The sequence below is a fragment of the Emys orbicularis genome, chromosome 2 (genome assembly GCF_028017835.1).
Source record: "Emys orbicularis isolate rEmyOrb1 chromosome 2, rEmyOrb1.hap1, whole genome shotgun sequence".
Lineage (NCBI taxonomy): Eukaryota > Metazoa > Chordata > Testudines > Emydidae > Emys > Emys orbicularis.
The window spans coordinates 181,518,266-181,536,591 of record NC_088684.1 but is presented as its reverse complement, the minus strand read 5'-3'; the positions used below and the strand labels follow the sequence as shown (position 1 = coordinate 181,536,591).

Sequence of the window (18,326 nt, the reverse complement as noted above, 5' to 3'; positions counted from 1 at the left end):
AAATCATATACAATTTCAATTTAGTTTCTGATAGGTCCTCTATTGGGAAGATGGGTTCTCTAACTTAAGTTATAAGTCTAAAATATTTAGAAACAATCTCCAAACAGTTCCAAAGGGCAATATTCTATTAAACTATTTGCTTCCCCTGGCCAGACAATACTGGATTCTCATGCATAGTTAACTGGAGTTAGCCAACTAATGCAACGGGAATACAGATTTACAGTGATCCTAAAGATATCTAATTTTTGTTGTCACTTCACAATCTGTGTAAAATATTTGATTCCACACTAAATAGTTTAAAAATATCAATCCTGTAATACAATGTTTTATTTACATTTCTTTAGATTAACAGAAGATGATTTACATAAAATGCTGTATACATGTCCAAAACAATTTGATCTAAAATCCAGTTTCCATCTATGTTATTTTAAACAGATTTTGAAATCTGACAATTTAAAATTCTGCTTTATACTAGATACAGTACTTGGGTATGTTCATCACCACTTAGATTTAGGAAGGGTATGTGTACTGCAACTAATTATTTTCTTTGCCTTCAGTTTCTCTTATGGGAAGAAAATGTCACATGTGTAGACTATTCCAGGCAACATTTCTCTAATGTACAAGTTTACTAATTGAGGGCTCTCTGTTCCCAACCAGTTAACAGTTCTAAGGCTTATTGTTGTTATTATTTATAGCTTGATTCTTTAGCTGAAGGAAAATTTACTAGCAAGAACTAAGGTTACAGGTAAACTATTTTGTATTTTTGATTATATATGAATATGTTTACTTTTTCTAACCAAACTGTTGATTACAATTAAGGAGGGATGTGTTCTTAAAATGTATGTTGGAAAAATATCTTTATTAAGCATAAATAAGTTTCAGTTTCTGTACAACAAACATTTGTATACTTCATTCCTGATAAAAATGGAAAACTATCTGGGCCATAGACAGTTCTGAAAGAGAGTCTGCTACAAGATATGGCAATACAATCTTCAGTAGAAGAGATTTGAGTTGGAGAGTACTCTCACTCTTCTGGCCAATGGGTCCAAAGAAAGGGAGATGGCCATTTGTTCTATAACCACTTTTTGCTAGACAATCTACAGAGCAATAGTGGTCAGAGAAAGCTGTAATGCCCTGACTCACGACAAGAGGAGAAGCACAGCAGTAGCAATGGTCTTACAGAAATGTTATTTTGGAATTCTAAAAGGGAGCTGTATGAAAGGGTGGAGAAATTTGAGGATCATGACCAACCTCCAGCTTTAGACCAAGCATGTTAAGGGAGGGCCCATGCTCAAATGCTGAATGATGAAAACAAGGGACAGGTTAAAACTGCTACCAAAAACACCACACAAGAGGATAAGCTACTCTATGGTATAAACTTTTATGTCAAAATGGAATACATAAGGTTAAAGATAACCTTTGTATATATTTATTTGTTACAGCTGTAATTAAGAGTTACAAATACAATATCAAGTCTCAGAACTGAAGTATTCTTAAAAATGCATCCATTTGTTATTAAATCAGTACAGTAAGTAATAAGGAAGCTATCTTACAGAAGGTAAGCAGCCACATAGCCTTAGTTTGTTTCAGAAAACAGAAATATAATACAAATCAAATCAAGACAAAGCTCAACTAGTAACAGCCACCACTATTTTTCATGTACTACTTCTTCCATAAAACACCGGATAATCAAAACCTAGTAGACTGAATGCATCCACTGAAGGAAATTGTGCCAATTTTTCTCCTCTAATAGAAAAGTCAGTAGTATATCAACTTTCTTCCAAGAAAGGAAACACCACCAGCCATTCATATTGCATTTTAAGATGTAGTGATATTAAGGTTATACTGAAAAGGCAAGTTTTCCAGGATTTCAAAAAATGTTTTGCTGATTTGATTTGTAAGAAGTAACTTGCCATTTCCAATGTGCTCTAAAAATGCATGTTTATGTAGCAGGGATCTGTGGCAGTCCAAATTCATCCACCAATACACCATCCTATGGGGAAAAAAAGAAGAAGATATAGTTTAATCAATTAGGTATACAACCTTTAAGATTACTTTATAGTTTGGAGTTACAAGACCAAATAGGGGCATCAGTATTTTCTGTAGCCGACCTCACTTATCCATTTTATTATAGTCCAAAAAAAGTGAAAATTGAACATCAATCTGCTTACATATGCTTACATACAAAAGCCACGTGAAAAAAGTTGGAAGAACATGGAAAATGCTGGTTTAGATTTGCTTGAAAAAAAACCATGTAAAAATGCTAAGTACACTATGACAGCCCTTTCAACTAACTACAGTCAGTATCTTCTGGGGAAATAGATTTTTACAGCAGAAAGACAACATTAGTTTGTACAGTAAAGTTGGCCTCCCAAAGCATACAAGTGAAATCTATACAAGAGACTACCCTAAGCATCTCCAAACATGCTAAGCACAATTCTGCTCCACCTTTAAGGCTTTCCATTAAGCAACAGCTTTATCAGTGTCATGAGTGACTGATTAAAACAAGTTTTACTGTACATTTATTAAATGAGAGGGGGAAAGGCCCACCTTGTTTTTTGCGTCAGTAGGAGTGCCTTCTGGAATTGCTGGAGCAGATGCAGCTTCATCTAAATAGGAACTGTCCTCATCAACTAATAGCTCATCACCTAAGGCATCCAGTTCTGAAATTGAATTACATTACATACGTTACAGCTATACGAGAGCTGAAGGACTGATCGATCACGGTGATGTTAAATTAAGCAAGGGATTTCTTTGGCAAGGAAAAAAAATACATGTAAAGGAAGTTACTGGGGGATGTGTTAAGAACAAAACCAGAGCATCTGCCTTGGTGGACGTGCCATAAGGCAGCTAGAGGAACACGCAAAAGGGGCTGTGACATTTTGTACCTTAGAGTAACCCCCATATTCCTCATTTTTATAAAATTGTGATCTTGCATATAACACGTGCCTTGTAAGGTATCGGGAAAGGTTATGATCTGCTGAAAGTCTCTATCCATATATGTATATTTCTCCTTCTATTTCTCTATCCATATATGTATATCTTTAATGCATATGAAGTTATGAGAATTTTGTTGTATGGTTGTCACTAAAACAATGTAAATTGGGGAATCAGCCAGATATTAGCTCTCCAGAGGCAACAGCAAGGAAAGTAACCAATACCCAGGCAGGGTATCAACCAACCCCATCAACCACCATTGTCCAGCAAGGGAGCTACAATTCAATGAGGCCCAGATTTCAAGGGTGAAATCTGTGTACTATTAACTACATCATCAGTGGGGTGAGGAAAAACAGCTTAGTCTAGTTGTTGCCCAGTCTAATAGGATTGAGAGTTTAGACTACGTGCTTACATTTTCTTTTCTTTTGGTAACTAACTGACTTTTTGCCCATCACTTAATATCACTTAAAAGCTATCTTTTGTAGTCAATAAATTTGTTTTACTATTTATCTTTACCAGTGAGTCTGCCTCAAGTGTATGGTAAATCTGCTCAGGTTTTGCAAAGGCTGGTGTATATCTACTTTCCATTGATGAAGTGGTAAACCAATACATACATTTGCACTGACCATCTTGAGCACCTCAAGACGGTCTATTCCTGAGGTACAGTGCTGGGAGCTGGGGGGATTTGGCTGGTGCCTTTCCCTATGTGATTCATGAGTGGCTCTGGGAGAATTCATGCAATCTAGCTGTGGGGGGGAGGGGGGAAAGGAGGAGGAGTTGTGCTGAGCAATAACAGCACCTGGAGGGCTTTGCTGCTGGTACTAGTAAGGCATTGTGAGAGACACCCCAGACTAGAGAGAGTTAAGGGGGAACAGTGGTCCCACAGTCCCAGGTTGCACCCCAGGGGGATCCCGTTCCAGTGGCGCAGCGAGTAGGGTGAAATACACAGCTTCTTGTATCAAGGAAGATTTGCATTTCATACACTGGTGTAAAGATTTTAAGTGAGGCTTTAAGTGTGGTGGCTAAGGACAGTCAGGAGGAAGCTACCGGTTTGTTATTTTCTGTTTGGAAGTAGGGAGAGAAAAGCAGGAAAATGACTGAAAGCAGTGAAGTGATTGCGAAGTTGGAGCTTTTTAGGCTGCAGGTTGCAGAAAAGGAAAGGGAGAACCAGAGATTATTGGAACTGAAAGAACTGGAGATAAAGGAAAAGCAGGAGGAAAGAGAAAAGGAGTGAGAGGAAAAAGAAAGAGCGGGAGCAAAAACACCAACTGAACCTGCTAGAGAAGCAGAACCAGAACCCACCAATCCCAGCAATTCCCATCACACCAAAAATCCACAATTGGGACCATTTATGTCCTGCATACAATGAGGCAGATGATATTGCTGAATATCTGACCACATTTGAAAGGCTGCATGCAGTGCATGAAATCCCTGATGCCAAGAGAGTTCCTATCCTGATTGCAAAATTAATTAGTAAAGCTCTGAATGTATTTAATGAAATGCCCATTGAGGATGCTTTAGACCAGTGGTTCCCAAACTTGTTCCACCGCTAGGGCAGGGAAAGCCCCTGGCGGGCCGGGCCGGTTTGTGTACCTACTGCGTCTGCAGGTTCGGCCGATAGTGGCTCACACTGGCCGTGGTTCGCTGCTCCAGGCCAATGGGAGCTGCTGGAAGCGGCGGCCACTACGTCCCTCAGCCCGCGCCGCTTCCAGCAGCTCCCATTGGCCTGGAGCAGCGAACCGTGGCCACTGGGAGCCGCGATCGGCCGAACCTGCGGACGCGGCTGGTACACAAACCGGCCCGGCCCGCCATGGGCTTTCCCTGCACAAGTGGTGGAACAAGTTTGGGAACCACTGCTTTAGACTATTGTAAATTTAAAAACACTATTTTTTAAAGGTTTCAGATTACCCCTGAAACATACAGAGTTAAGAGGGATATTGGTATGAGTAATGGGGAACATCTGAACAAAATGAAAGATGTGATGGGAAAGTGGGTGAGCGGCAAAGGTGTTACCAGCTTTGAGGGAATGTTTGATCTTGTGGCTCAAGAGCATTTCCTAGGCATATGCAAGGCTGATGTAAAGCAGTGTTGATGGGACAAAAATGTAAAGTCTGTGGATGAGATGGCATCTCTAGCGGATGCCTTTGAACAGACCCAGGCATCTATTGAAAACAAACCACTGAAAGAGGTGTTTAAAGCTTATCCCTAGCAAGAGGAAGGGTGGCTGGGAGGCTGGGTACTCACCTCCCCAAAACCATTCCTCTAACCCTCATCCCAAATCTCCTGTAAAAATAGAAGAGCCCAAATCAGTGCTCTTCAGTGCAATTCCACTGATCATTTGAGGAATAAACGCCCTATGCTAGGAGGAAGCAGGCAACCAATAGCTCATGTAGTTTTGCTGTCCTCAACACAGAAACCCCCTAGGCAATCAAAACCTATCATATTGGTTTTGTGAGATTAGCCTCTGCAGAACCAAATATGGAGCATGTTAAGGTTGTCCAAATTAATGGCAAGGAATGCTTGAGGCAGAGGGATACAGGGGCCCAGATCTCTCTGGCTAAGCAGTGTGGGGTCCAAAAGGCCATTATGTTACCTGGCCAAATGGCAGAGATTGTGGGGGTGGGTGAAAACAGATTCCTCGTACCACTAGCTAAACTAGCACATGTGGCATGGGAAGGTTTGGAAAGTGTTTTGACTGTGGGGGTAATGGAACACCTCCTAGTCGACCTGCTTCTTGGTAATGATTTTTTCCGTGTAGCTCGGATTAAAATATTTGCCTGCAGCAGGAGGGAGTTTTATGTTGGAACCCCCGAGGGAAAGGGCAAGGTCTCAGGAACTGCTGAGAGAATGGGAGAGAGAGTCTCCTTGATTCTTCTGCAGCAGGGAGAAGCCACATGCTTCCAGGTGGGAGGCTGGTTGAGACCAGTTCCTGCACTGCAGCTGGAGGTAATACCACATCAGGAAGGGATGGGGGTGTAGTGCCTGCCAGGGAGAAAACTGTCCAGGTTGTTAGCTGCCAGCAAGTTGCAGCTGAACCAGAGATAGACCCAGCTCTAGGGAGCATAGATAAATGTGTCCCAGAGGAGAGCCCAAAGAAGGGGCAGGGAATCTCAGATGAGGATTCCCATGACTCTAACACAAAGAAGCCACATGCTTCCAAGTATGGGAGGGGCTGAGATTAGCTCCTTTCCAGCAGAAGGCAACATGCCCTCAAGATCAGGGGCAGGAGAGGTGTTCTCAATGGCTAAGGAAACTGTCCCAGTTGTTAGCTGGCAGAGTTTTGCAGATGAACAAGGGACAGACCCCTTCCTAGGGAGCACAGAGAAATGTGTCTTGGGGGGGAAGGGGAGGGCCCAGAGGAGGAAACTGGGGAAGGAATAGTGGGAGTACAGGAATGTCTCCTCACTGATCACTTCGGGATGCAGCCTGGGCATCCTCTCCTGGGATCCCGCCACAGGGCCAACTGACGGAATCCCTCCATCAAATACTACTCCGAAAAGGAAAACTTATGGGGCTTCACAACAAAGAGGACATGCAAACAGCAGCCCAGGATAGACGGGGATGGTGGAGCATTGTTTGTGCACTAAGCAACATCTGACAATGCAGGAAGGATTCATATTCAGAAAGCTGAGGGAGAAGGAAGCTGCTCCAATAAAGAAGCAACAACCATCTATATCTGAGCCAAACAAATTGATGTTACTTAACAAGATAATTAGTGATACAGAAAAGCACTAGAGAGAAACTAGAATTAACCCCGCAGAAAAGATTTTTTTCTTCAGTAACCACAAAATTCTATAAATGTCAATTATTTAATATATTAACTTGTGCTTTTGCCTGTGCAACTTCTGAGTTAAAAATAATCAGCTATCTACTAATTTCTTTGGGGGCAGGGGGGGGAGAACCCTAAGAAACTGTGTTCTTGCAGAAACTAAAAGTACCACTGAATCTCCCTATACTCACTAACCTGCTTCCAAATCATCTTCGTCAATCTCTGGTGTTCCATAACTACGACCCAGTGCGTCCTGGATTTCACTGGCTTCTTCCATCATATCTTCCAATTGGTCTTGTATGTCCTGTAGTAGTAACAAAGTTAAACTTGTCCCAATTGCACAGTTACAAGCTGATTCAACTATAACTATACACTGAAATTCAGAAGTGATTCAGGTGCTAATGTTGCAGAACAAGCTACTCTGCTGAGTCATTTTAATTTATAAATCCTGTTATAAGACTAGAATATTGTGTTAATTATGCACTTGGTGTAACCCTCTGGGTTCTCAGCGGTTAAAAAAAATTAATTATATATATATATGAATGGACTAGAACAGAGGGAGGGTAACTGGCACCAAAATCTCTGAACGTAGCAGGTTGTTTTATACTTCTCCAGAGTGAATTTAAAAGACTTAAAAAACTAGAATCTAGTATTAGCTTGCAGAAGGAAGATATGAGGCACATACTAAAAAGCAAAACTAAACTAGATTTTTTAAAAATTTCATACACTGAACTCTAGTGTGGAAGTGCAGGGACCATTTTTTCCTCACTTATATTCATATCAAATGATGAAAGTCTCCTAGCATGCTTAATAGATTCTTTGCATACTAAAACAGACATTAAACTTCCAAGACTGCAAATGAAGCCAGTCAAAACCAATGGCAAAGCCATATTAGATGGCAGGACATTCTAGAATGGGGTCAGAAGCATCTAGAATGGGCTGAAAGGACATTTAAAGCATGAGAGATCAGAGCAGGAATGTTAGCTGTGAAACTCATGCCACTGATGAAGGGGGAGGCGGGATCAGAAGTAGTTGAAAGAGTGAAGTGACAGAACCAATATGGATTGGAAGAATGGGGAAATGTGATTAGATAGGATTTCACAAAACACACCAAAAACCAGTAGACTTGGGAATGGCTGTTCCCACAGAATATGCTACATCTGGTCAGATATCAAAAGCCATACACAAAGTGATCAGCCCAGTGACATTATGGGACAATCCAAAGCATTATTATATTTCATAATAGAGTTGAGAAGATGGAAGTAGTTCCACATCAGGATGATTGTCTAGCTAGAAGACAATGAAGTCTTTTCCACAATTCCAAGTACAGTATTGTATATAAAACTCTTGTTTTATCAATATTTTCAGCTCAGACACTTGGGTTTTTAACAAATTTATAGACATGGAAGAAGAGACCCAAAATTGAAAGCCATAGACACATTTATGCTCAGTGCTAAGGATATATCCATTTTTGTAACTAACACTTATGAAAACACTAATTGGGAGGCCTAAAAAGAATAAACCTCAAGTACAGAAATTTGAGGAAGCCAGAAGCTTATCTGGGTGTTCTAAAGAATGAGGACTAACTTGAGTTGTGCCATGATGAAGTCAATCAATTAAAAAAAAAAAAATACAGATTTTAGTGTAAATCTTACACTAAATGCTTATGCAGATAAGACAACAAGCATTGCCCCCAAAGGGCTTACAATGTAGACACTGTGCATAAACAAAGAAACGGTGATAGAATACACCCATAAAATGATGTAGCAGTCACGTTTAGAATGTGTTTTAACCTTTGCACTTTTATTTTTGGGTCAAAGTCATAGTTATTTAGTAAAAAAACTTCTTAGGGAAGGACTAAGCCTTGTAGACCTCTTGGAACTGTGTTTTCAGGAGGTACCAGGAGGAGAGGTTGGGAACATGATGAACCGATTTGGAAGGAGGGAAGAAACAAAGGTAACATGGAAGAACATTAGGAAGCAAAAGTGGGAGAAGTACATAACCAGAGCAGATCATCATAAAGTTTGGGAGGAAAAAGTGGCTGGAGCAGAGAAGTAGTTCCAGTGGGATAACCCAGTTAGATGAATTGAAAGCCAAGTGCTGGGTTGTGCAGTCAGAGGAATTAAAAATCCACTGATCAGGTTTAGCAGTGTATAGAAAATCAGATCAGTTTCATCTTTAACAAAAGCTGTAGAGCTGCTCATTTCTGACTGAAGCAATCAGTTGTGCAGTTAGCTCATTTTCACTGTTCTCTCTGGTTTAGGCAATGAATGTTTAATTCCAAATAAACTTTGTGTGCACAGTAATAGTCACTATTGAGCATTTTAACAGTATATTTGGATAGTTTAGTAGTAAGCAGTACATATGCTCACCTCAATGTGATCAATTTTGACTTGCTTGTAAGCCTTCTTCATTTCTTTCACCCCCAGTTTCATAGCATCAACCTAGAAAAAGAGTCAGACAAGATGCTTGTATCTACTGCAGCACTTATAAATAAAGCAAACTTGAAATGAATATACTGATACCGTTGTCTTTGTGTCTTTCAGTGATTGGATGGTGTAATTGGCTTGTTCCATATTAAAAGACTGCTGTGACAGATTATCCCGCTGTTGTTCATACCTGTTAAAGTATTACAAATGCTGTGTTTAAAACATTACTGTAGATCATACAATTTGTAAGTAACCCTAATTAAATTCGGAAGATACCTGAGAGAAACAGCACTTTTCAAACTTGGAAACAAAAATAGAAGGCAACCTTTGCTCTTTACTTATTTGTAAACAGTGTTCAGTAATAGTCATTTTAATTTTGTTCTAGGGGCCATTGAACATGACTATGTATTTATGTCTGTTACTTGATAAAGCTATTTCTGAATGCAGAATTAAACTTTTGCTTAGATGGTTGGAAACCAGGCATGCCCATGTTTACACAGGTTTATATAGTGTGCTCTGTTGTGATATAAAGGTTTTGACGACAAATTTGGGATGAGTGCATTACAGTAACTTCTCGCTTAACGTTGTGGTTATGTTCCTGAAAAATGCAACTTTAAGCAAAACGATGAATTAAGTGAATCCAATTTCCCCATAAGAATTAATGTAAATAGTGGGGGTTAGGTTCCAGGGAATTTTTTTCGCCAGACAAAAGACATATCACATACATACAGTATAAGTTTTAAACAAACAATTTAATACCGTATACAGCAATGATGATTGTGAAGCTTGGTTGAGGTGGTGGAGTCGGAGGGTGGGATATTTCCCAGGGAATGCCTTACTGCTAAATGATGAACTAGCACCGGGCTGAGCCCTCAAGGGTTAACACATTGTTGTTAATGTAGCCTGGCACTCTACAAGGCAGCACGAATGGAGGGAGGAGACACAATAGACCTGCAAACATCCCCTGTGGAAACTGAAGATGATGATGAATGCACACTATCCCACTGGAAAAAGAACAGGAGTACTTGTGGCACCTTAGAGTCTAACAAATTTATTTCAGCATAAGCTTTCGTGGGCTACAGCTCACTTCTTCAGATGCATAGCCACTATGCATCTGAAGAAGTGAGCTGTAGCCCACGAAAGCTTATGCTGAAATAAATTTGTTAGTCTCTAAGGTGCCACAAAAACTCCTGTTCTTTTTGCGGATACAGACTAACACGGCTGCTACTTTGAAACCTATCCCACTGGAGCGCACCACTCCCTCCACTTTCCAAAGGGCGGGCGGGGGGGGGAGAGAATGAGGGTGAGGGGTATGTGTGTGTGAGAGAGAGAGAGAGAGAGAGAGAGAGAGAGATGTGCATTGCCCCTTTAAGTACGCTGACCCCACTTTAACTACACTGCCTTTTTAAGTAGATAAGCAAGTTGAGACAGCAGCAGCTGCCAGCAAGCTCCCTCCACCCTGAGCCCTGTTCCCCCAACCCCCAAGCTCTGTGGAGATGGGGTACAGGAGCGGGGAGGGGCAGGAATGGGGAAAGAGGGACACCCTGACATCAGCACCTCTCTTTCCCTCCACCCCCTGCACAGCAAGCAGGAGGCTCCCGGGAGCAGCTCCAAGGCAGAGGGCAGGAGCAGCACATGGCAGTGGGAGGGAGGGACACCTGGAGGGAGGGACACCTGAACTGCCCAGCAATTGACAGCCTGCTGCGCGGCTGCTGCACAGGGAACTTATGGGAGCTGATAGGGGGGCTGCCAGCCCACCCTGGTTCCAAGCCCCCACCAGCTAGCTCCAACGGGCTGCTCTTCCTGCAAGCAGTGGACAAGGCAGGCGGCTGCCAAACAACATTATAAGAGAGCATTGTGCAACTTTAAAAGAGAATGTTCTCTAATAGATCAGTGACGTTACAACGTTAACTGGGACGACGTTAAGTGAGGAGTTACTGTACTTACTAATGGCACAGCAATATGGGAGAAACGTAGCTCATCCCATAGAGTGCTCTGATTGGGTCCAACCGGAACGTTAAGAACACCAGTGAGATCCAAGGGGCCATCGATTGTGCATATAAAGAACTTACTGTGATGCTGATTCATGCATGTAAAGTAGAAATTTATATAACATGCAGCAATACCCATCTCTCTCTATATAAAAGCAAGACAGAAAATCAAGTGTAACTTCAATGATTTACCAGGATTTACCAGTCATTTTGTTTTAATTCAAGGTGTACCAGTACTGCACATTATATAATATTATGTGTATATTAAATATCATACCTATTTATATACAAATAATGCACAGACATGCTGACACTGACATTTTTTTAGCTTTGATACTTCAAGATCAAAAACTGGATGTTTATAAACAGCTGACTACGATTTCTTCCAAGATTTGTTTGCAAGAATACTCACAAGAAATGGCACAAAAATGGAAGAGGAAGTGGCAAGTGTGCCAATCCTCCCAAAACTAAACAGAATTTCACTAAATCAGGATTAAGAAAGTTTGAAACTTACATTCGCTTTTGCTTTAATACTCTCAAAGCCTTCTGTTTTACCATATTCTGAAAGAGAAATGACAGCCAGTTGTTAGTAAAAACAAAGGTAACAATTTAATTGCTCTGGGTTACACTATTACAATATTTAATGCATAAAATTATTTTTTATTTTTTTACTGTGAGAGGTCCTTTCTTTAAAATTTGTGAGAGCTGTTAAACACAGTTAACAGTCACAATGAATACTCATAATAAGTATTGAAACAGGCATATCTCTATGTTGGTAATAATGAAACCCCATATAACTTCTGTTTAAATAAAGGAAAAACACACCCAAAAAGCAGAACACACTCAGATAAATGGCAAATTTCTCTGAAATGTTTTTGAAAGGTAATGTCCAATGGTCAGTATCAACCAAATAATGCTTTGTAAGGTGCTATCACTACATGCATGAAGAATTTCCATTCACTTTAAAACTCAAAACAAACTAAACTGTGTTAACAGTTGTTTCCTTTAGGTGTTTGCCCCATTTCTCAAGCTCATGGGGTTTTCCCCCCCTCTAGCCATTTCTGAAAGATTTGGAACCTCCTCCATACGCAACTAAACCAAGGAGCCTGCCCTGCAGATTTGACCTCAGAGCCGCAGGGGAAGGAGGGAGAGAAAGCAAGAAAAGGAACACAGACTCCCTTCTCCCAAGGAAGCCTACAGTTTTCACAGGGATACCCAGATTGTACTTCTAAGTTCTTGCATTTTCTCCCTGCTTCCTCCTCTCCCCACACCACTGTTCTCCATATTATGGTTTGCAAGCTCTACCTGAGAGAACCTTAAAGTAAGCAAACTGGTCCCACTTCCATCCTTACCCCTAACCACACTGAGATCTCATTTGCATCTCTCAGTTTAAAAAAAAAAAAAAAAAAACGACAAAGTTTACATTTAGCATTTTACTGACATTTTAATGTTTCCCATGGTAGGTGTTCAATTTAGTGAAATCTGTGACAACTATGAAAAGAGAGACAGTGATTAGTGCAGAGGAAGACAATTTAACACAGTGTGACTGGATGGCCAGAGAGTGCTTGACCAAGCCTACCATCTCTAATAGCCTGATGTAGATATAAAAAGGAGGTAATAAAAGTATTTGACTTTGTAGCCAATTTTTTAGTTTTACACAGAGTAGCATTATGAAAATGCAACTTTATTTCAAGACTAGCAACCGATATGGCACAGATCTGGGAAATAGCTGAGAATACAGACAAGCTTATAGTATCCCACTCTCTCCCAAGATTGCAGGAAGCACTTGTAATGATACTTCTAAGAACCTGGAGAACTGGTTATGACATTGCTCCATTATGTGAATTACTGAAAGTGTGAGTCACTTCACCTTCTCATGTGTACACCAAATAGGATTCTTACCTTTGCAGGCCCCTCCCTCATTTTCTTCATCTGATCTTTATACTTCACCAGTTCTGCATCGAGCCTACTAATTTTCTTGTCAATTGACTCAGCTCTGCTATCCACCTGTGGTACAAGGAAGACAGACATAAAATTCATTGCTAACACTCAAGATTTTTTCCAGGCACTTGTAGTCCTTGAAGTAAAATGTGTTCACACAGAGAGTTGCTGTTATACAAGCTAGACTTAAAATGTCAAAAGGTTTTTGGAAGGTACAATTAGATGACAAAAGGTGGCAAAGATTCCTCCTAATAGCATTAATTAAAAAAACAGACTTTCTTATTGACTTTATGTATTCAGAGAAGTGTCTCAAAGAAAACTTATGCTTTTCATTCTGTGAATCATTACTAGAGAGGGGCATACAATCATACTACATTTTTACTCAGTGGTATGACATTAAATTTGCAAATTCAATTTGTATCATATTTGAATATAAGTAATCTGTCAACATTTTAATTCTGGCGCATTTATCCTTCTGTTAGGCCCCTTTTTCCTCTAAACAAAGAGACAGTATATCCCAGCTTGGAGGAGGACATTGATAATATACTATTGCCAGGGGCATTTTCTATGCAGAGCAATTGATATTAGCTCTCTCCACACTAGAGACAAAATGCCTGGCTACAGCTGGCACTGAAAGATTTACTTTAAGCTTTCCACTATGCCAGCTGTTTTATTAATAAAAGGAAAATAAATTGTACAACATTTAAAAAATATTGTACATTTATGGTGCCTTGAAACAACTCTTAAAGGGTCCTAAAGCTCTCCACAAACATCCATCTACTCTTTAACTCAACCATCACAACGGTGGGAGGACAATTATTATTTGGACAACTAGCGCACATCATTCTGGATAACAGGATGACTAAATAAGACACTGAGGCAGACTCTCCTAATCTAATTATGTATGCCATAGAATCTAATGTACACAGAATAGACAGAACCTCAGTTTTAAGGTGATGTTGGAAAGATTCCTACATTGCAGAGTGCATGGAACTCAGTTTATCTGCCTCCAAAGGACTGAGCTGGCTGTATTGGGATTTAAACCTCTGAGTCCAAAGTCTTTAAATTCTATGTTTAAACCACTGATATACAAAAAAGCCTGTGTGTACAAAGTAGGAGAAAATTCTCCACATAATCTCAGGAGAATCCCAGTTAACATACACAAAGGAGAAATGGGTTTCACTATTAAACCATTTTCTTTCCTGTACAAGTGAATGATACAAGCACAGAGGCACTGCATTTATCTCCAGATGAAAGGCCCATGGTGAGAGTATCAAATTTATTCCAGAACAAAATATTAAACTTCTGTTTCTCAGGACATATCTAAGATTCTAATTATGCCTGCTTGCGCCCCAAACTAAGCATTCTGACTACTTGTCTGAAGTAAACTACTAATTTCTGTTGTTTTACTGAAGAAAAAAAATAAATAAATTACCAAACAGGAGTAAATAATAAGACGACAATGTACAATCCAATATAAACTGTCAGGAAAAAGAAAAGGGTGAAGAGTAGCCTTACATTTTCAGTAACTGTTTTGGGGTGAACCCTGACCTAATTTAAAATTGAATTACCTCTCCCAATAATTTGCATTCTTTTTATCAGTATATCAGCATAATTGAACTTGGTAAGGATTGTTATATTATGCATTACTTGTAGTCTATGCTGCACTAGGAATTATTTTTATATTGAAAAAGGTGAGGCTTAATTACCCTCTATCAACTCTTAAATTTTTATCATTGACACTAATTGTACCCTTACAGTCTATCCACAGACACCTGTTTAGTTGTCATACATTGCCGAGCAACTAGAAAAGAACAAACGTAAATATAAAGAAACGTTAAAAGGATTGAGGCAGCAGCTAAGACTATCCATCAAACGGTGTAAAGAAGTGTCCAAAATTGATAATGTAGTATTTAAATATTTATATGCATTAAACTAGGCAATTTTGAGAGCCTCACAATGTGTACACTATCTTCATCGCTGTACACTGCTCTCTATATTGACACTTTGAGGCCAATTAAAAAGCCACTACATCATCCCCTTCCTTATTATAGAATCTGTTATGTACATACTAAATATTGTACCTGTTACACAAATGAGTTGTCTACAAGACTGGAGAAGATTTACTGTTTAAAGAATAATTCTACAGCATACCACTGAAAATCAGGCCAAGCACTTTTAGTTAGTAAAGTAATTGCAAGGAGCATCACTCAGTAGAAAAAGTTATCCCAGACACTGACCATGAACATCTCTTCCATTTGTTTATTTGTCCACTAGCATATGCAATTATCTGATGTGCACACACAGTTGATGCAATTGCATGTTAGGCACAGTTGAGCACCTAAATTCTGTTCTTAATAGGACCATCATTAGGTTGAAAAGGTAACAACTCATTGAGATGAATGGGGCAGTTTGTTTACAGGAATTGTTTCAGACTGTCTGCAGATTCCAAAAAACAGTTGTGAATCAGTTTTGTAGTAGTTTCAGTTCACATTTGGAAGGTTTCATTGCCGCCATAAGGGCTAAAAGGTCTATTTGTTTTTAGAATGCTGCATAATTTAAATCTTCCAAGAAGTTAGCCAAATACCTCAAAGCATCATATTCTTTTTCCTCATTTTTAATTGTTTAATATATAGAGGAAAGGTATGATCCCTAAAGCAAAAGTTTTCTGGAAGATTGCATTTCATATATTTTTAGGGCCAAAAGGACCACCACATCATGTGGTCTGATCTCCTAAATGTCTTCCTAAACTTTCTTTCAAGAAGAACATTACAATAGCAGTCAGGCACTCAACTACATGTTTGACTGCTCTATTAATACTTCTCAACTTGTACTAATTAAAGGACAATTAAACAAGCCCATCACATCTCTGTATGTCTTTACTCTGTTTTGCAGCAAGTTCGTCCATGGCAGAGATTGTGCTAAGAACAATCCCATCATTCTTCACCAGCCTGAGGATGGTATTCATGTGACTTGGCCACCCTTTGAACTACATGGTGTGGGCTTCCTGCTGGGCCCAGTCCAGCTTTTCCACAATGTGCTGTTTGGGATTGGCAGGCAGTGGGGAGTTATGAGAGAACAAGAAAAGAAAGGAGGGGTGTGTGTGACAGCCCTTTGGAAGGATGAATAGAGTCGGTAACAACAGAGAAAACATTGAGGGACCAGGGCTCTGAGTGTGTCTGTCCATAGGAGTCTGAATATAGATGGGGGGGGAGGAAGGGAAGGAAGGGGTCTCTCTCTCTCTCCAGGTGTTGCGGCATATTTCTCGAGGGGTCTCCTCCTCTATAGGAGTCACTGTGTGTCTGTCTCGGGTGGGAGTGGGGGTGAGGTGCCCCCTCCCCCCAGCTCTCTCCGTAGGTGTCTCTCTCTCTCAGTGGGGAGAGGGGAGCTGTGTCTCACTCCAGTGTCGCTCTGTGTTTCTCGGGGTGTGGCTCTCCGTATGGGTGTGGCTGGCTCGCGGCGGGGGGCGGGGAAGGGATTGTGTGTCCCCGGGGGTGAGTCACACGCAGGTCCTGATAACAACAACGGCCCGGTGCGGGGGGCGCACCCCGGCTGGAGATTTCCCCCCGCTAACCCGGGCCAGAGCCCCCTCGGCGACCCGAACACGGGATCGGGAGGGGCGGCCCGGCCGGTGCCCGCCCGGCTGGCCCCGCCCCCACTCACACACTCACCGTCCCGATACAATCGGTGAGGTTCGGCGGCGGCACTTTAGGCTTCGATTTCCCGAAGAATCGATTCATCGCGGCGGCCTCAGAGCGGGACGGACACAAGCGGCGGCGACTCTCCCAACCCGGAAACGCTCCGTCTCGTCGCCCCTCCCCCGCTGCCGTGCGCTCTGCGTCGGCGCTAGTGACGCCTCACCCGACAGCCAATCCGGGAAGGCAGAGGGCGGGACACGTCTGGATAAGGGCGGAAGTGAGGAAGGAAAGCGCCGCTCTCTGCTCTTCCGCCCAGCTGCGTGAGCAGCGATTGGCCCTGGATGTGGGGGCGGGGCTAAAAGGGGCAGCTGGGGACAGAGACGCCAATCAAAGGGCCCGCGGCAGCCAGCGCCCTCGCGGGGTGGCGGGGACGGAACAACCTGCCCCCAGCCCGACCGGCTCCTTCCACCGCCTCTCCGAGCGGCGCCGCCCAAAGCCCCTGGCCCGCCCGGCGCGCTCCGCAGGCCGCGCCCTTCGCCCCCACCCCGGGAGGAGCGAAATCCCCCTTCACGCAGGGGCGGGGTCTCCGGGTTCCGTCCCCAGGGGAGCGCCCTGAGTCCCCGGGTGCTAGGTGCCTTCACCAGCGCCGCGCTTCTCCCGTCCTTGGCGTCGCCAGCGCTCTAGGAGTGGGCGGGCGGCTCCAGGAATTAAAGACGAAGCTTTAATTAAAGACTGTCATGGGATGTAACCGCCAGGAATACGTCTAAGCAAAATGGGCAACCCCCTTCCTTCTGCCAAACCTGCCCCCTACAGGGAAGTGCTAAGGGTTCAAAAGTTACAGCTAGCAGGAAGCACGATAAAGGTCAATGGAGTATCACTCACTCTGCTGGCTTCCATCAGTAGAGCAAAGAACCTCACCCCTTATGGATGGAGCTTGTCAGTGCCTGCTTGCAGAAGGGCAAACGGTCTACTGAGTGGAGAACAGGTATTGCCATCACTCAAGAAACCACCTTTTGACAGACACACAAAGGCAATACTTCAAACCTTCAATTTTTAGTTAAGATTATTGAAAAGGTTAGGGCAAGTCAACTGTGAGCAGGCAGTTGTTTCAAATCTCCTGGAACGTTGGCAATCTGAATACAATAGAACCTCAGAGTTACGAATACCTCAGGAATCGAGGTTGTTCATAACTCTGAACAAAACATTATGGTTGTTCTTTCAAAAGTTTACAACTGAACATTGACTTAATACATCTTTGAAACTTTACTATACAGAAGAAAAATGCTGCTTTTAACCATCTTAATTTAAATGAAATAAGCACAATTTCCTTACCTTGTCAATTTTTTTTCTAAACTTTCCTTTTATTTTTAACCATACTGTACTGTATTTGCTTTCCCCCCCCCCGCTGCCTGATTGTGTACTTCTGGTTCCAAATGAGGTGTGTAGTTGACCAGTTTGTAACTCTGGTGTTCATAACTCTGAGGTTCTACTGTACCAGATTTGGTTATGGAATGCAGATCACACTAGTGATCTGCTCCTGCTGATGAAGATCGGGTGTACATGCTGATACTATCAGATCTATTAACTGCCTTCAATACTGTTGGTCACTCACCTATAGACC

At 41.7% G+C, this 18,326-nt stretch overlaps 1 protein-coding gene across 1 annotated transcript; it reads right to left on the bottom strand.

Moving 5' to 3' along the window:
• Positions 1-840: 840 nt before the first annotated feature.
• CHMP5 (charged multivesicular body protein 5) lies at positions 841-16,880 on the bottom strand. Its single transcript, XM_065397888.1, has 8 exons — positions 16,739-16,880; positions 13,029-13,133; positions 11,641-11,687; positions 9,232-9,325; positions 9,079-9,150; positions 6,902-7,010; positions 2,551-2,663; positions 841-1,993 (listed from the first exon to the last, which is right to left on the bottom strand). The coding sequence occupies exons 1-8, from the start codon at positions 16,805-16,807 to the stop codon at positions 1,943-1,945; spliced, it is 660 nt and encodes a 219-aa protein (XP_065253960.1). The 5' UTR covers positions 16,808-16,880; the 3' UTR covers positions 841-1,942.
• Positions 16,881-18,326: the final 1,446 nt, after the last annotated feature.

Bases quoted from the DNA above. Each gene is read 5' to 3' on its own strand.
- CHMP5 (XM_065397888.1), bottom strand. From the start codon at position 16,807: ATGAATCGATTCTTCGGGAAATCGAAGCCTAAAGTGCCGCCGCCGAAC. The intron at 9,326-11,640 runs GTAAGTTTCAAA...ATACTTTAACAG, and splicing joins GTATTAAAGCAAAAGCGAAT to GTATGAACAACAGCGGGATA. The intron at 7,011-9,078 runs GTGAGCATATGT...TTACTACTACAG, and splicing joins TCAAAATTGATCACATTGAG to GACATACAAGACCAATTGGA.